Source organism: Silurus aristotelis (genome assembly GCF_946808225.1).
Source record: "Silurus aristotelis genome assembly, chromosome: 1".
In the NCBI taxonomy this organism is placed as follows: domain Eukaryota; kingdom Metazoa; phylum Chordata; class Actinopteri; order Siluriformes; family Siluridae; genus Silurus; species Silurus aristotelis.
In genome coordinates, this window is record NC_139574.1 from 42,051,999 (window position 1) to 42,071,112 (window position 19,114).

Sequence of the window (19,114 nt, forward strand, 5' to 3'; positions counted from 1 at the left end):
TGTATTCCCATTAATTCCTGTTAATACCTAAATATTCCTGATAATTCATATGGGAAGTTTCCAGTCTTGAAAATTCCTGCAACCACATTACTAGGAAATACATGAGCTGTTCCTTGGTCTTGGGCACAGGGATATTTTGCCTGCCTTTTTTTTTCTTTTAAGTTTTACATTGTTCTGATATCAGATTCCCCAAGAAATTGCAGTTTAGACACAGAAGCTTTGTGTATGTGAGGATCCTCTATAATTATTTGGAGAGAGTCTGGTGTCATTATGCCATGGCTTGGGAAGTCGGGATGTTGTTAATAAATGTGAACTGATTTAATGTCATACAGTGTGTCTGTGTTCTACATTACAGTGGGGTCTGAGGTTCGGTTCCTACCTGTGTTTTTCTTGTTCTGACTTCTGCTTCAAATTCCTACATGTTCTATGAAAACCAATTCACAGTAATTTTCTTTTCCCCCTTTTTCTTTTTCTGTCTTCTATTTGTTTTAGTGTTTCTTTGAGCATACAACATACAATACAATACAATACAATACAATACAACACAATACAGGTGTGAACCTACCTGTCATGATGAGTGTATTTGTAAATTATCCGCTAGGTGGCAGTAATGGCACACTTACCGGTAAGCTGTAGAAGAACTCATGTAGAAGTGATGATGTTACAGTGCAGTTGTTGCATGTGCAGACCTGTGATGGAGTAAAAGAGATGTTTCTCACTAAGAGTTTTCTACACTGAAGTAAGTAACATACAGAGAGAGAAGACAATTGTGTCTTGTTGTTGATGTATTTTATCTAAACAGTGTATTTTCAGTCTGTGGTAACGTTTTGTTTTTTTCTGCAGACTTTCCTGATGCCCCCAAACTGATTATGATGATGGTGACAGCATGGCCAAGTGTTTTGTCTCATGACGGCACTTTGACGTAGCTTCTTGTGTTCGACTTGTTTGCCGCGAGTTCCATGTTTGTATTTCTCTCTGCGTTTTCAAACAAACTTTACTATTTATCTCTCCTTTTTTCCTCTTTTAATAATCCTAAATAGTTTTTTGTCTTCCTGTCTTGTGCCTGTAGTTAGTTAACTCGACTATCACTAGTGTTGACTATATTCATTCCCTCTCACTTTATCACATCTCTGTATCTTAACTCTATCTGCTATTATAAGCACTATGCCGGCTGTGTGTCTGCCTTTGAGCACAGGTGAGGACTCATTCGATGCCCAGCTGCGAGAGCGGAAAGCGGCGCTGGAAACATCCCTGGCATACGGTTACTCGTCCCAGGTAAATTCCCGGGTTGAATCTAACGCTCCCAGCACCTCAACTCCGCGTGTTTCTCTGCCCAGGTCCAGCGCACCTACAACGCGGCCCGCCCAGGTATCGTTCACTCCGGCACCGGTGCACCACGGACCCTGGATGCTGCAGCAGCGGAAGACACGAGCCAAGCCCCGGTCGAGGACGTCTCCCCCACCACCACCACCGGCCTTCGAGATCTCGAACGAAAACCGCTTCGCCCCTCTCCGCGAGAAGGAACGCCAATACTGTGATTCTTGGAGATTCCATCGTCCGGCATGTCTGCGCTACCGGAGACAAAGGTAGGGTGCACACTCGCTGTTTTCCTGGTGCCCGTGTTCTCGATGTCGCTGCGCAGGTACCCGCGATCCTGAACGAGAACTTCGGAGTGGTTGTTCTTCATGCCGGAACGAACGACACCCGACTGAGGCAAACGGAGATCTTAAAGAGGGATTTCAGGATCCTGGTGGAGACGGTACGCAGCACATCACCCACAACGAGGATCATAGTGTCAGGACCTCTTCCCACTTACCAGCGAGGGGCTGAGAAGTTTAGTAGACTCTTTGCACTAAATGAATGGTTACAGTCATGGTGTCGAGAGCACAAACTTCTCTTTATTAATAACTGGAACTGTTTCTGGCAGCGTCCGAGGTTCTTACGCCCTGATGGCCTGCACCTCAGCAGAGTTGGAGCAGCAGTGCTATCAGATAACATCTCTAGGATACTTCACACCATTTGACTGGTAAGACATCAGGAAATTTACGTCTATGAGAACATTTATACAACAAACCAAATAGTTACAAGTTCACACACAGCCCAGTTTATAGAAACCGTATCTATTCCTCATGTAGTAAAACCAAGAATTAAATACACAAGATCCAGAAATAATCTTATTGCAGTTAAAACTGAAAAATGCCAGATAAGCAAACACCAAAAAGTTCTAAAGTTTGGTCTTTTAAACATTAGATCACTTGCACCCAAAGCTACAGACAGACGCTAAAAGCTGCTAGAGCTGAACACCTGAGCAAACTCATAGAAAACAACAAAAACAATCCCAGGTTCCTTTTTTAGTTCAGTATCTAAATTAACTACAAATCAGGGATCTGAAAAATGTGTTCCATCACAGTTTAGTAGTGACGACTATGAATTTCTTCACTGAAAAAATTGCTAGCATTAGAAAAACAATTGTGGCGGTCAATTCTGACAGCATCTCCTGACACAACCTCACCTACAACTACACTGTTTTACATGTACAGGACAGGAAGAGCTGTATAATGTTATTACCAAAGCTAAATCAACAACAGGTCAGTTTGATCCCATTCCAACTAATCTATTGAAGGAAGTGTTACATACAGCTGGTAAACCTCTTCTCAATATTATTAACTTCTCACTATCTTTAGGTCACGTCCCTAAATCCCTCAAGTTAGCAGTTATTAAGCCCCTCATTAAAAAACCTAATCTGGATCCAAACACGCTATCGAATTACAGACCTATTTAAAATCTCCCATTTATGTCTAAGATTTTAGAAAAGATTGTCGCTGCCCAGTTATGTTCTCACTTACAAAAGAACAACATCTTTGAAGAGTTTCAATCAGGTTTTAGGCTCCATCATAGCACAGAAACTACTCTAGTTAAAATCAATAATGACCTGTTTTTAGCTTCAGACCAAGGCTTCATCTCGCTGTTAGTTTGACCAGATCTTAGTGCTGAATTCGACACTATAGATCATGATCTCCTCCTAGATCGGCATTCAGGGACAGGCATTAAGCTGGTTTAAATCCTACCTGTCCGATCGTTACTATTTCGTAGATTTAAATGGAGAACTATCCAGGTAAATGCTAGTAAATTATGGCGTGCCACAAGGTTTAGTTCTAGGACCCCTGCTTTTCACAATATACAGTGAGGAAAATAAGTATTTGAACACCCTGCTATTTTGCAAGTTCTCCCACTTAGAAATCATGGAGGAGTCTGAAATTGTCATCGTAGGTGCATGTCCACTGTGAGAGACATAATCTAAAAAAAAAAATCCAGAAATCACAATATATTATTTTTAAACTATTTATTTGTATGATACAGCTGCAAATAAGTATTTGAACACCTGTCTATCAGCTAGAATTCTGACCCTCAAAGACCTGTTAGTCTGCCTTTAAAATGTCCACCTCCACTACATTTATTATCCTAAATTAGTTGCACCTGTTTGAGGTTGTTAGCTGCATAAAGACACCTGTCCACCCCATACAATCAATAAGAATCCAACTACTAACATGGCCAAGACCAAAGAGCTGTCCAAAGACACTAGAGACAAAATTGTACACCTCCACAAGGCTGGAAAGGGCTACGGGGAAATTGCCAAGCAGCTTGGTGAAAAAAGGTCCACTGTTGGAGCAATCATTAGAAAATGGAAGAAGCTAAACATGACTGTCAATCTCCCTCGGACTGGGGCTTCATGCAAGATCTCACCTCGTGGGGCCTCAATGATCCTAAGGAAGGTGAGAAATCAGCCCAGAACTACATGGGAGGAGCTGGTCAATGACCTGAAAAGAGCTGGGACCACCGTTTTCAAGGTTACTGTTGGTAATACACTCAGACGTCATGGTTTGAAATCATGCATGGCACGGAAGGTTCCCCTGCTTAAACCAGCACATGTCCAGGCACGTCTTAAGTTTGCCAATGACCATTTGGATGATCCAGAGGAGTCATGGGAGAAAGTCATGTGGTCAGATGAGACCAAAATAGAACTTTTGGGTCATAATTCCACTAAACGTGTTTGGAGGAAGAAGAATGATGAGTACCATCCCAAGAACACCATCCCTACTGTGAAGCATGGGGGTGGTAGCATCATGCTTTGGGGGTGTTTTTCTGCACATTGGACAGGGCGACTGCACTGTATTAAGGAGAGGATGACCGGGGCCATGTATAGCGAGATTTTGGGGAACAACCTCCTTCCCTCAGTTAGAGCATTGAAGATGGGTCGAGGCTGGGTCTTCCAACATGACAATGACCCGAAGCACACAGCCAGGATAACCAAGGAGTGGCTCTGTAAGAAGCATATCAAGGTTCTGGCGTGGCCTAGCCAGTCTCCAGACCTAAACCCAATAGAGAATCTATAGAGGGAGCTCAAATTCCGTGTTTCTCAGCGACAGGCCAGAAACCTGACTGATCTAGAGAAGATCTGTGTGGAGGAGTGGGCCAAAATCCCTCCTGCAGTGTGTGCAAACCTGGTGAAAAACTACAGGAAACATTTGACCTCTGTAATTGCAAACAAAGGATACTGTACCAAATATTAACATTGACTTTCTCAGGTGTTCAAATACTTATTTGCAGCTGTATCATACAAATAAATAGTTAAAAAAATCATACATTGTGATTTCTGGATTTTTTTTTTGAGATTATGGCTCTCACAGTGGACATGCACCTACGATGACAATTTCAGACCCCTCCATGATTTCTAAGTGGGAGAACTTGCAAAATAGCAGGGTGTTCAAATACTTATTTTCCTCACTGTACATGCTTCCCTTAGGAAATATTATTAGAAGACATGGAATTAGCTTCCACTGTTATGCTGATGATACCCAGCTATATATATCTCATCAAACCCAGGCGATACAGCTCAATTAGTTCGGATAACTGAGTGTGTTAAAAAAAAATAAGAGATTGGATGACCCATAACTTTTTACTATTAAATTCTGATAAGATGGAGATTTTGTTCATCGGCCCAAAAACCAGTACACAGAAGCTCCAGCATCTCAACCTGCATTTAGACGGATGTTCTGTATCTACTAGTTCAACAGTAAAAGACCTGGGAGTTATTTTAGACACCAACTTGTCTTTTAATAATCATATCAACCAAGTTACAAAAACAGCCTTCTTTCACCTTAGAAATATTTCTAAGCTAAGAAACATGTTATCAATATCTGATGCAGAGAAGCTCGTCCATGCGTTTATCACCTCCAGAATAGACTACTGTAATGCATTTCTAGGTGGATGTCCTGCATCATTAATAAACAAGCTTTAGTTAGTTCTGAATGTGGCAGCAAGAGTTCTTACTAGGTCAAGAAAATATGATCATATAACCCCAATCTTATCGTCCCTGCACTGGCTTCCTGTTAAGTTTCGAATAGACTTCAAACTACTACTTCTTACATATAAAGCACTTAATGGATTGGCTCCCATGTATCTAACCAGTCCAGTCCACCTCATGAAGATTATGGACCTTTAAAGAAGTAGATGCCGAACTCGCAAACATCCCGAACCATCTAGAGACGTACCAGTGCCAAATGGATCCCACTTCATGTGTGGAGTTTTGACATTGGACCTCCTGCAGTGTTTAAAGGCTCTGGCATGGAGAAGCTGGTGTTGGATCTGTTTCTCCAACGGTAATATTCTGTTTTTATGAACACCTTTTTTGGATTTATCAAACGTATCAATTTGATATCCATCTCAGGCTGTTCATTTTCTCAATCTTTCTCTCACTCTTTATTTTTTTCCATAAATCCTGAGAGGCACCGAGGTTGAATCCAAGAAGAAAAAAGTGTTCAGTCAATCCCAGAGTCCTCACTCTCATCTCAGACATTGCTGACCATGAGTGGATCTAGTGCGACCCCTCTTGTTGTGGACAATGTGATAAAGGTGTGTTAAAGACTCTACAGATGTTTTTGTTGTTGAAACAATTGTTACACTTCTGAATGTCAGTGAAAAGCTTTTAACAATTTGAAGTTTTACTAAACAAGATTTGTTAAAGAACCTGTTCATTTTTTTTGCTTATTAGTTCCAGGAGTTTCTTAGATTATAATTTTCCTACAGTAATTGTGCATTCTAATGATGTAAAAAGGGGCTGCATGTACATCACTAGCTAGCATTTTGTAAATCAAACACTTCTGTAAAGTTTTCCTTTTTTTTACTGACATGATGCAGTTTGAAGATGTAGAGTTTCAGCTTTACTGCACAGCTCTGTGTGTAAAATAAGTGATTTTTTTCCAGGAATTTCTTGAATTCAGATTTTATTAAAATAGAAATAGTTTTTAATTTCTTATAACTGCATTTGCATATTTTAAAATAAGGAACATTTAACTTGTTTGAACATTTTTGTAGTTCAAACAGCAGCAATAACACTTAAAGCACTACACTACAGAAACAATATAAAAGAAAGTTTTCTACATTTCTCTAATGCTGTCGAGTAACACAGTTTACAGGCCTAAGAATGTAACACTAGCTTCAAAATCACAACCTTGTTTCTGCCTGGTGTCGAACCAGGGACCTTTCACGTGTGAGGTGAACGTGATGACCACTACACTACAGAAACTACCGCAGGGAAAAGCTTCTTGGTCACTGTTGGCACTTTTGCATACATTCACAGTTTCAGTAGAGCAGGAGAATGAACCGGTTTGCTGAGGAGTTCAAAACACTATCGTTCTTCTAGCATGGAAGCAGTCTTGCTTTTATTTGCTTCCCTTGAACGCTTGGTGTTTGTGTATTAGATGGACCCACCAGTCATCATAGACACCGGCAAAACATTTCAAAATCACTTGGCTTCTTCTTCTTATTATTATTATTATTATTATTATTATTATTATCCAACTCTTTTTTATTAATGCACTTTAAACAGAAAGACACTCAGGCGAGAAAGACAATGGAACAGTGGTTAATTTAGTCCAACAACAAGAAATTGGTCTCTCTCTTTCTAAGTTATACACACAATCACAATCATGAATGTGAGCATCAAGAACAGCAAAAAGAAAGAAAAATAAAACTAAATAAAAGATTTGCACCTAAGTACATTAACACTCTCAAATATATGTTTTCCTTTCTCCTTTTTACATCTACCAAGAAGTCAGGGACAAGGGGAAGAGCTCAAAAATGCTAAACAAAGAGAACAGGATTTTATTTTCCTCTTTCTCTTAAATATGATAAGAATGGTTGCCAGGTGGTGTAAAACTTTTTCGTAATACCATGTAATGTAAATCTGATCTTTTCTATTTGAATAAACTGAGACAGGTCATGTATCTAATGAGAAGAACTGGGTGGGTGAGGATTCTTCCAATTCAGTAATATAAGTCTCTTTGCTACTATTAAACAAAAGGCGAGCATGTTTGATTGTAAGGATGACAAGGAGGGATTTGTGGGCTTGAGTCCAAATAATGCTATTAGGGGACATGGTTTAATATCTAAAATGAAGTATCCAGAGATTGATTTAAAAATCGATGTCCAGTAAGAGGTCAAGGCTGGGCAAAGACAAAAAGTATAATAAAGAGTAGCCGAAGCCGCCGACACGATCACAAGTTGGATCCAAACCAGGGTTAATTTTAGATAGTTTGGTCTTTGTCCAATACACTCTATGCAACAATTTAAACTGTATTAACGAATGACGGGCGCATATAGAGGAGGATGTACACGACCAAGGGCCTTGGACCATTCCTCATCCGTGAAATTATAATTAAGGTCCGATTCCCAGTTACTCTTTATTTTAGAAAGCGATGAAGAGCCCGATTGAACAACGAATGAAAAAATAGTTTTATAAATATTAGAGACAGTACCCTTACAAAGTTTTGTTTCTAAAACTCGATCAATCTCTTGTTTAGGAGGTGGGTGCAGGAAATGAGAGAATGTGTTCCTTACAAAATCACGAATTTGGTGATGTCGGAAAAAATGAGTTTTAGGAAGGTTGAATTTTTCTGACAGGTAGAAAAAAGTGACAAATGTATTCTCCTGAAAAAGATCATTAATGTTTACAATGCCCCTTCTAAACCACAGTGCAAAGGATCCGTCCGAAATAGAGGGTAGAAAGGAGGGGTTTTTATATTTAGGAGACAGACCTGATGCTGCCTGGAAACCGAAATGTTTTCTAAATTGTTTCCAGATTTTAAGGCTTTGTAGAAATAAAGGATTGAAGGAGTAATCGGATGTTTTCAATGCTAATGAAGAGCATGATATAGCATGCAGAGGCACGTGAGGACGGACGAGGTCAGACAGGAGTCTCTCCGTGGACTATGATGTTTGGCGACGGTATTGTGATTCGTGGTGAGAGTAGGGAGCAGGTTGAGAAGAGTCTGGAGACGTGGAGGTGCGTCCTGGAGAGAAGGAGAATGAAAGTCAGTAGACGTGTGTGTGGATGAGAGGGAGAGCAGTGGAGTGGTGAAGGTGTACGAGTTTAAATACCACAGTTTTGAAACCATCTCAGAAATCGTTTGTGGAGGTCATGACACGATCAATTGTCCTTTTAAAGATTGCGAGCTGACAACCAGTGTCCTTTCAACTTTCAGTAGCCATGAATCTGAAGGTTTGAACTTTTTCTGTCTTTTAGGCTTCTGATGTGCTGCCTAAAGAAAATCTAGAGCTCTCAGAAGGTCTACCTTTGTTTATGAGGGAAAAGTCTGAACACTTCCTGAAGTCTTGCCTGGTAAGTGTGTTATCAGTGTGTTATAGTCATATTTTCTCATACCTGAGGTACAGATCCTGTAAAGAGAAAACTGTTCCAGCACAAATGAAGTGATACACTATATCGGCAAAAGTATTGGGACACCCCCTGAACAGGTTTCATTACTTTTATATTTATTATAGTAACAAAAACACAAAAATGTTGAATAATTTAATATTTCATTATTTTGTACATTTCCTTTGATTTTTAATCATTGGACATGAAGAGGTTCAACATTGGGTTTCTCTCATATTTCTCTGATGCGCTGCACATTTCTTCTCTTTCTCACACTGATTTAGAGAATCCTGGAGCTCCATGCTGGTTTTGTTCCAAAGTGACCTCCAGCTGAGCAACTGCAATTTCCTGATTTCGTATTTTTTTGTATGTTTGTCACACGTTAATGTTTCAGATCATCAACCTCATTTAAATATTAGTAACAATAACACAAGTGAACATGCAGTTTTTAAATGGTCTCTTTCTCATGGTGGAGTCATGAACACTGACCTTAACTGAGGCATGTGAGGCTGCAGTTCTTTGGATGTTGTTGTGGGGTCTTTTCTGACCTCTTGGATGAGTCGTCGCTGTGCTCTTAGGGTAATTTTGGTCGGCCGGCCACTCCTGGGAAGGTTCTCCACTGTTCCATGGTTTTGCCATGTGTGAATATACACAGTGGTTCCTGATTTCATACTACTACAAAAGTATGTACTTGATATACAATGCTATTTTTTCCTTTTTTTTGTCTTTTAACAGTCATTTAGTTGAATCTTCTGAGGAGAAGTGGGTTCCACACACCAGCCATCAACCAGAAAAGAGGTTCAAGCAGTCTCCAAACTCAGCACCTGTTTCAGCTCTACCAGTAAGAGTGAGAGACAGAAAATCCCAGTCTTCACTGGTTGTATCCCCCAACACACCTGAATAGAGGTGGAATCAGGATTTTACACACCAGTCAGTCTGTAGACCATCTGTCATGCCACTTGTTGATAAGAAGATGTTGGAAATGGGCTACAAACTGTTTGTTGACGACTTCTACACAAGTCCAGCACTGTTTAGAGATCTCCTAAAAAATAACATCTGAGCATGTGGGAAAATTCAGTCCACACACCCTCAAACCATCACCAACAAGCTTCTGAAAAAAGCTCCTCGAGGCCTCATCACTGGCTGAGAGAAGAGGATGTGCTGTTTGTAGAATGGAAGGATAAAAGGAAGGTCCAGATGTGCTCCATCATTCACAGAGGCACTGAAGGAAGCATTGTGCTACTTTTATTTTCATTACTTTCTTCTTCTACTGTTTTTCTAATGTTCAAATACCAGTCTTATGCTTATTGTGTGAATGTTATTATTCCCAGTACATTTGGTTATCAGGCTGCTTTTCCTCAAACAGACGGAGGGAGAAAAGGACTACACACAGTCTCAGATTAATGTTTATAGGAAACTCGTTTTTATTGTATTTTCTTCAAAGTTGAAATATAAACTATAAACATGTGACTTTTAACCCGTCACTATTCTGGATTGTTTCAGGACCGAATTCATGTATTTATATATTTTAAAAAATAACTTCAGCATTTTTGGATGATGTAAAGCCCAAAGTGTGTTGTTTTAAAAGAGATGTAAATTGTGTATGTAGCACACTGTTGTCAGGAACTTTTACCATTGAAAGTCAGGAAGGTCATTTTCAGCTGTGAGGCCCAAAAGTGGGGCTGAAACCGAACAGGGTTCAAGAAACCGGGTTTATTTTCATATAAGTAACAGTATTTAGTTCAGTAAACTTAAGTTGATTTAAAGGAGAATTCAGTGCTGTTTAGTTCAGTAAAGTCTTCATTTAATCCAAAACTATTCGATACATTAAGTTCAATTATCCTCAAATTAATATTTTTACATTCAATAAAAACAAATCATCCAGTTTTCATTGATGTTTATTTAGTGAATAATGCATTTTAAAAACAAATGGTTTCAACCTTATAGTTGAGGGGAAAAAGAAGATAAAAATTCACCAGTCGTTTAAAACAAAACCAATATAGAAACATTTATTCCAGCTCGTAAATCCTATAAAACATTCAGCATTAAACATGAACTTCCAGCAGATGAACATCTCATAATACTGTCTGGAAGTGAGAAATGTACAGGTTGTTTTTACTCCATACACATGAACTTACTTTGATCAGAAACACAATCATACTCCAAATCAATTAATCAATAAAGTCAATAAAAGAATCCCAAACTGCTGTGTGTCTTGTCCTCGCTATTAATGACGTCATTAGAGCTCCACTACTTCTAATTACCTGCTGTGACAGTGAGCTCTAATACACATCACACTGCCACCTACTGGTCATTTATGAATCTGCAACATTCATAGAGTCACTCCGGTCAACTTCCGGTTCTCAACTCGGATTCACTCGCTTTATACACAGTTTACAGCCGTTTTTATCTTATTTATGACTGTAATATCGCTCTTCTCTCAGAAACAACAGAAAAGCTGTGAAGACATGATATTTTATCCGCTCCTTACCTCTGTAATGTGCGCATGCGCATAGTGTCAGGTTAAGAGAGACCGGGTTACGTCACAGACGGAGGGTGGGGCATCTCCCTGTGACGTCACAGTAAGGCAACGTCTATAATTGGGAACGCGTCTCTGTTTCTCTCATTTCCAAGGTTTGTGCGTGTGAGTAAAGAGGCATAAACATGGAGCTCTTCAGAAGGTTGAGAAAGTTTTTTCAAAGCAGAAGAACAAAGAAATCTAAGCAGATTGCTGAAATGAAGGAGAAGCTGGAACTCATGGAGAAAGTAGTAGAAGACTTGGATGCATTTTCTCTTCTAATGATAGAGAAGATAACAGAAGAGAAAGAAGAGAAAGCCGTTCTGCTACAGATGGTGCAAAAGTTGGAGGCTACTTTGGCTTCTGAGCGAAAGCAGCAGGAACAGGACATAACTGAGAGAAGCCAGAGCTGGACGAGAGAACAACAACAACTGGAGGAACGTGTTGCTCAGCTTGAGTTTATTTTGGAACAGACCACCATGGAGCTCCAGTCTTCCCTGGAAATCAATAAGGAACTGGAGAAAACTGTAGACTGTGAGAAAGAGACCTGAAACAGAGAACAAGAGAAAGTGGAGGAACATGTTGCTCAGCTCGAGGTCACTTTAGAACAGACCACCATGGAGCTCCAGTCTTCCCTGAAAATCCATGAGGAACTGGAGCAAACTGTAGAATGTGAGAGAGAGAGCTGGAGAAGAGAACAAAAACAACTGGAGGAACATGTTGCTCAGCTTGAGGTCACGTTGGAACAGACCACCATGAAGCTCCAGTCTTCCCTGAAAATCCATAAGGAACTGGAGAAAACTGTAGAATGTGAGAGAGAGACCTGGATGATAGAGCAAGAACAACTGAAGGAACATGTTGCTCAGCTTGAGGTCACGTTGGAACAGACCACCACGAAGCTCCAGTCTTCCCTGAAAATCCATGAGGAACTGGAGAAAACTGTAGACTGTGAGAGAGAGAGCTGGACGAGAGAACAAAAGAATTTAGAGGAACATGTTGCTCAGCTTGAGGTCACTTTGGAACAGACCACCATGGAGCTCCAGGATACTCAGAATCACTGTGAGAAAGTGAAAAATAGTGCAGAGCAGGAGAGAGATCATTTAATCACAGACAAAGAGCGACTGGAGGAACGTGTTTCTCAGTTTGAGCCCACGTTGGATTTTGAGGAAAAACAAGAGGACGAAAGAGAGAAAACTAAACTTGACATAGAGGAGAGGAACAACTTACAGCTTCAGACCAACAGGGGGCTCCAGGATACCCAGAATCTCTGTGAGGAAGAAAAGAAGACTTCAGAGAATAAAACAGAACATTATATGAGAGTCCGAGAGCGATGGGAGGAAATTGTTGCTCAGCTGAGACAAAAAAACCTTCAAAAGAAAAGGAGAAATAGAAAAAGAAGAAGACGACAAGAGAAACAGAGCGTCTGAACAATTTTACTACAGCGAGACACAATAAACACTATTAAATAAATAAAGATTTTGAATTTCAATCATGTCTAATGTCTCTTCATCACAGAGAGCATTCAATGATGGTATTTTTTTTTTTTGAAATCCACTTTAGTAAAGTCAGTGATGTTTGATGTCCTTAAAGAAAAGAAATTTGACAGAAACTGAAGTTGAGGTATTTTCTTGCAGCTTTAGTGCTTTGTTCATTTTGAGCTCTGAAAGCAATATAGCTGACAGTTAATGTGGGGCAGAACCTGATTCACTTAAACATCTGTACTTTATAATTAATCGCATGGATTGGCACAAGAAAGTGGATGATCTTTCAGCAGTTATTCTGACAGGGTTAACACTGGATTCACCTCACAACACCTGAACACTACTGCTGGATGGAGCAGCGGGTGCGTGCACGAGCGGCGGTTGGTGAATGGAGGGTGGAGCCGGGGGGAAACGAGCGGTGAGAAGCAGATCTGTGGCTGATGGGACTAATCAGTGTGCTCTGTTTTAGTGACTGGTGACGAGGAGAAAAAGGAGAAAGACACCGAGCAGAGCTGAGCACGTGTGTGTGTGTGTGTGTGTGTGTGTGTGTGTGTGTGTGTGTGTGTGTGTGTGTGTGTGTGTGTGTGTGTGAGAAGTACAAAACAGATTAACAAATCCGAAAACAAAATAACAAATCCGAAAACACAAGTCAGACAAACCGGAAAATGTAGGTATAGTTTGTGAATTTAAACTTACCGATCATTGGACAAGACACCTGTCAGTCAAGATATACAGGTGAATGACAGGTGTCTTCTTCAATGATTGATAAGTTTACATTCACAAACGATACCTACCTTTTCCGGTTTGTCTGACTTGTCGCTGTGTTTTCTGATTTTTTTTAATGTGTTTCGTGCAATGATTCAGACAAACCGGAAAAGGTAGGTATAGTTTTGTTTCCTTTGCAGACTTTCCTGAAGCCCCTAAATTAATAATGGTCATAGTGACATTGGTAACATTGCATTAATGTTATAATATCTGATAGCCATTAGAGGGCGCTCTCGTGCTGCATGTGGGTGTGTTTGCAGTGTGCAGAGTAAACGAGTAAAAAACGCTGTGCAGTCATGTCTCTGGTTCTTTCTGCGCATGCTCAGAACTTAATGGGATAATATGTGTTTTATAGCATAATGATGCAAACATAACATTATTTACATTCATCACATTACTGTGCTGGAAAACAATACAAATTAAATAAAATAGAAGAAAAAGTGTAGAAGAAGAAAAGCGGGACAAAGACAGAGGTAATGAGATGTAATGAATGGTGATGATCATATAAATAAACTCAGTTTAGTAAAAGTTTGTGAACAAACTTTATATTGGTCCAGTTTTTAAAGTTTATTCTAAAAGTTATAAATAGTGTAATAAGTGGACAAGAAATATGAGTTGTTCATGTCACACAGATTTTTTATTAATTTTTTTATTTTAATTCAGTGTCATTACAAAATAGGTTTAAATTTGTAGAGATTTTATTTGGACAAACATATCGGACAAAAGAAATCAGCAACATATATTGGTCATCCTGTATCAGTCGACCTCTAGGTGTGAGTTTAAATGATATGCTCAGTTGTATGTATGAGATAATTGTAGTCTGGACGGTGAGACGCCACTAAGCGTTAATATTATAATAATTACACTGATCTATTAGAGACGCTTATCAGAAAAGTCCGAATCAAATCCACTCACAAGTGCAGCAGATTCATGTGATGTGAAATAAAGTCCTAATGGCAGCAGCATTATACAGTCATATATATATTTCTATAAAAGAGCTCTGATACGGATTTCAGTCTTTAAGAAGAACATCTTCAGAGGGGTTTTTTCTCGTCCTGGTATCATAAGTGTAGATAAACATAGGTTGTGTTTAATTGACAGCCCTGATGAAGTCTGATGACCTGAAGAGGGTGGAGCTGAGACTTCAGACAGCAGACGGACTTCTGAGGAGGAACATCAGCATCACACGAGAGGTTAGAGGTCACCCAACCTGTAATTAATCCTGGAGGAATTAAGTGTGATTAGAGAGATAGCGATTTAAATGTGTTAATGCAGCTGTGTGTGTGTGTGTGTGTGTGTGTGTATCAGGTGAGTGTACAGTTCAGTGAAGTGCTGATACACCTTCAGGACAGACTTCTGTCTTCAGAAGTCACACTCCTCACTGTCTTACACACACACACACACACATAAAAAAAATAAATATATATATACATACAGTGTTGGAAGGTAACGCATTACTTTTAAAAATAAAGTAACTTTGTTACCGTTACCGTATGGTAACTTTTATAAAATGAATGAATTTGGGCTGAAGTGTAGACTACAGTCTAACCTGTTTACAGCAGAGACGCATTGTAGGATTGGAGGATGAACCACTGTAAACATGAAGAAGATGCACTGTGGGCGTGTCTCTGTTTATTCAGGTCTGTGCGGCAGTAATGGCGAGTCGAGGCGAGAGCAAGACGAGTTTCTCAAAGTGGAAATACGCTCATTATTTCACTTTAGTTGAGCATAAAGACAAAAAGTTTTTAGTCTAATGTAAGCTGTGTCTTTCTGGTTTGAAGGTCGTATCTACTGTGATAGCAACACCTCCAGAAACTCCATGCCTGAGGAGCTAGAAGCTAGAAGCTAACCCGGTGTTCTGTTCTACATTGTTGATAGTTTTCAGCTGTGAAAGGAACATGTTTAAGAGCTCAACACAACAGCTTTTATGATGCAGAAGCCACTTTAGTTTTTGATTGTGAATATATTATTCAGCTTGTTTTGTTCTTTATTTCAGAAATCCTTGTGATATATTCAGTTTGTGCTGCTCCGACTTTAATAAAATAGTGTTTAAAAATGACTGTGTGTTTAAGTCAGTTTTGTGTTTGTAGACCATAACACATAAAAGGGCATTAATGGGAACATTAAAGAAGGTTCTTTTAAAAAGAAACTAAAAAGTTACTTTTAACAGTAACGCATTACTTTTTGGTGTAAATAATCAACAAAGTTATTGAGTTACTTTTTGAATGAATTAACTAGTAACTGTAACTAGTCACTATTTCTTAGTAACCAGCACAACACTGGGCACGAGTTTGTCCATCTTTTATTCTCCAGGCGTTTAACTGTAGTCCACGGCACGTATATTTTCTGGAATTAGACTTTAAGAAAACTCAGGTAAAATTTACTACATGACCAACCACATGAACCACAATCGACTTGTGCATATTTTCCTGTATTTTATTGTCTATTATGGTGTTGTTCTGGTTGTTGTTCTGATCTTTGGTGATCATGATGTACTAATATACTGCAGCACTTCATGTGTTACTGTCTTTTACAATGAACTGCATTAGCATACAGAACAGATCATTAGAAAGAACTTTTTTGTGTATGATATTGTGTATTAATGTATTTTTGCGCATGGTAATTGTACATTGCATCACTTTTCAAGCTACTATCTCTTATTATATGTTACATTAACGACATAAACAACAACAGATTCATGTATCTTAAAAACAAAATTCTCATACATGCATTACATTTACATTAATGTGTTTTTTCGTGAGCTCATCAGTGCAGTATGTTGCATCACTTCCATGCTGTCGTCTATTATGATGTACAATATTAAAAACAACAGCAGCAGATTCATAGATCTTTAAAGAAACTGTTGTACATGCATTACGTTACTGTGTTTGTTTGTTTGTGTTTGTTTCACACAAGGCTTTAGAGGATGATGAGTGGACGTCTCGTCTGCGGCGGTAGAGGACGATAAGCGGACGTCTTGACTGTGGCGGTAGAGGACGATGAGTGGACGTCTCGACTGCCGCGGTAGAGGTCGATGAGTAGACTTCTCGTCTGTGGGGGTAGAGGACGATGAGTGGACGTCTCGTCTGCGGCGGTAGAGGACGATAAGTGGACGTCTCGACTGTGGCGGTAGAGGACGATGAGTGGACGTCTCGTCTGCGGCGGTAGAGGACGATGAGTGGACGTCTCGACTGCGGCGGTAGAGGACGATGAGACGACGTCTCGTCTGCGGCGGTAAGGGACAATGAGTGGACGTCTCGACTGCCGCGGTAGAGGTCGATGAGTGGACGTCTCGTCTGCGGCGGTAGAGGACGATGAGTGGACGTCTCGTCTGCGGCGGTAGAGGACGATGAGTGGACGTCTCGTCTGTGGCGGTAGAGGACGATGAGTGGACGTCTCGACTGCCGTGGTAGAGGTCGATGAGTGGACGTCTCGTCTGCGGCGGTAGAGGACGATGAGTGGATGTCTCGACTGCCGCGGTAGAGGACGATGAGTGGACGTCTCGTCTGAGGCGGTAGAGGACGATGAGGTTTGGCTCTGAAGCTGGAAACACATCCGCTCCCCGTCAGAAGAAATGGTTCGATCTGTTTTATAAGGTTTGTGCAGACAAAAATGTGTATGAGAACATGATTAAACACAGGTACCATAACTTTATTTTTATTTATTTTATACAGAGTGAGAAATGTCCAGTGCAGGTTATCGAATTACAGACCAATTTCAAATCTCCCATTTATGTCTAAGATTTTAGAAAAGATTGTCGCTGCCCAGTTATGTTCCTACCTGCAAGAGAACAATATCTTTGAAGAATTTCAGTCAGGTTTTAGGCCCCATCATAGCACAGAAACTGCTCTAGTTAAAATCACTAATGACCTGTTTTTAGCTTCAGACCAAGGCTTCATCTTGCTGTTGGTTTTACTAGATCTTAGTGCTGCATTAAACACTATAGATCATGATCTCCTCCTAGATCGCTTACAGAATTACATCGGCATTCAGGGACAGGCATTAAGCTGGTTTAAATCCTACCTGTCCGATCGTTACCATTTCGTAGATTTAAATGGAGAGCTATCCAGGCTAATGCAAGTAAATTATGGCGTGCCGCAAGGTTCAGTTCTAGGACCCCTGCTTTTCACAATATACATGCTTCCGTTAGGAAATATTATTAGAAGGCATGGAATTAGCTTCCATTGTTATGCTGATGATACTCAGCTATATATCTCATCTAAACCAGGCGATACAGCTCAATTAGCTCGGATAACTAAGTGTGTTAAGGAAATAAGAGATTGGATGACCCATAACTTTCTGCTATTAAATTCTGATAAGACTGAGATTTTGCTCATCGGCCCAAAAACTAGTATACAGAAGCTCCAGCATCTCAACTTGCATTTAGACGGATGTTCTGTAACTACTAGTTCAACAGTAAAAGACCTGGGAGTTATTTTAGACACCAACTTATCTTTCAAAAATCATATTAACCAAGTTACAAAAACAGCTTCTTTCACCTTAGAAATATTTCTAAGTTAAGAAACATGTTGTCTATATCCAATGCAGAGAAGCTCGTCCATGCGTTTATGACCTCCAGAATAGACTACTGTAATGCATTACTAGGTGGATGTCCTGCATCATTAATAAACAAGCTTCAGTTAGTCCAGAATGCTGCAGCAAGAGTTCTCACAAGGTCAAGAAAATATGATCACATAACCCCAATCTTATCGTCCCTACACTGGCTTCCTGTTAAGTTTCGAATAGACTACAAACTACTACTTCTCACTTATAAAGCACTAAATGGTTTGGCTCCTATGTATCTATCCAGTCTTTTAACACGTTACAATCCATCACGCTCCCTGAGATCTCAAAACTCTGGGCTTCTAGTAGTTCCTAGAATAGCAAAGTCCACTAAAGGTGGTAGAGCATTTTCACATTTAGCTCCTAAACTCTGGAATAGTCTTCCTGACAGTGTTCGGGGTTCAGACACACTCTCCCAGTTTAAGTGCAGATTAAAAACATATCTTTTTAGCAAAGCCTACACATAACACACATCACATATCATAACTTCGTGCTCCAGAACATCTGATCACATGCACATTATCAACTTGTGCTGTTAATATCATGAACAGCAGCTACGCTAATTCCTCTCCACTGCTTCTCTTTCTCTCCCCGTCCCGAGACACCCTGAGGTTTGGCCAGCTCCAGTCACATCCCACCTCGTGAAGATTATGGACCTTTAAAGAAGTAGATGCAGAACTCACAAACATCCCGAACCATCTAGAGACGTACCAGTGCCATTTGGATCCCGCTACATGTGTGGAGTTTGACATTGGACCTCCTGGAGTGTTTAAAGGCTCTGGCATGGAGAAGCTGATGCTGGATCTGTGATGATCACAAATGCTGAGCTTATAAAACCAGGAGCTACTAACCATATAGACTGTATAAGACTGCAGAAAGAACATAACTTATAATCTTATACTCCAGTAATCATGTTAGTTCTCACTCTCCAGTGTTCTGTATTGTTGAAAGATTTATGATCAAACTCTTGATGTCACCCAAATGAGGATGGGTTCCCCTTTTAAATCTGGTTCCTCTCAAGGTTTCTTCCTCATAACATCTAAGGGAGTTTTTCCTTGCCACAGTCGCCACGGC

The 19,114-nt window shown here is 40.0% G+C and overlaps 1 protein-coding gene across 1 annotated transcript; it reads left to right on the forward strand.

Moving 5' to 3' along the window:
• The first annotated feature begins 605 nt into the window (after nucleotides 1–605).
• Nucleotides 606–16,956, forward strand: LOC310725211 (uncharacterized protein). The gene is made up of 4 exons (XM_083539994.1): nucleotides 606–739; nucleotides 844–1,442; nucleotides 1,714–1,759; nucleotides 16,394–16,956. Exons 2-4 carry the CDS (start codon nucleotides 1,165–1,167, stop codon nucleotides 16,433–16,435), a joined length of 366 nt encoding a protein of 121 aa, XP_083396120.1. The 5' UTR covers nucleotides 606–739; nucleotides 844–1,164; the 3' UTR covers nucleotides 16,436–16,956.
• The last annotated feature ends 2,158 nt before the right edge of the window (nucleotides 16,957–19,114 follow it).

Bases quoted from the DNA above. Each gene is read 5' to 3' on its own strand.
- LOC310725211 (XM_083539994.1), top strand. From the start codon at position 1,165: ATGCCGGCTGTGTGTCTGCCTTTGAGCACAGGTGAGGACTCATTCGAT. The intron at 1,443-1,713 runs GTCGAGGACGTC...CACCCGACTGAG, and splicing joins AAGACACGAGCCAAGCCCCG to GCAAACGGAGATCTTAAAGA. The intron at 1,760-16,393 runs GTACGCAGCACA...GTTTCACACAAG, and splicing joins TCAGGATCCTGGTGGAGACG to GCTTTAGAGGATGATGAGTG.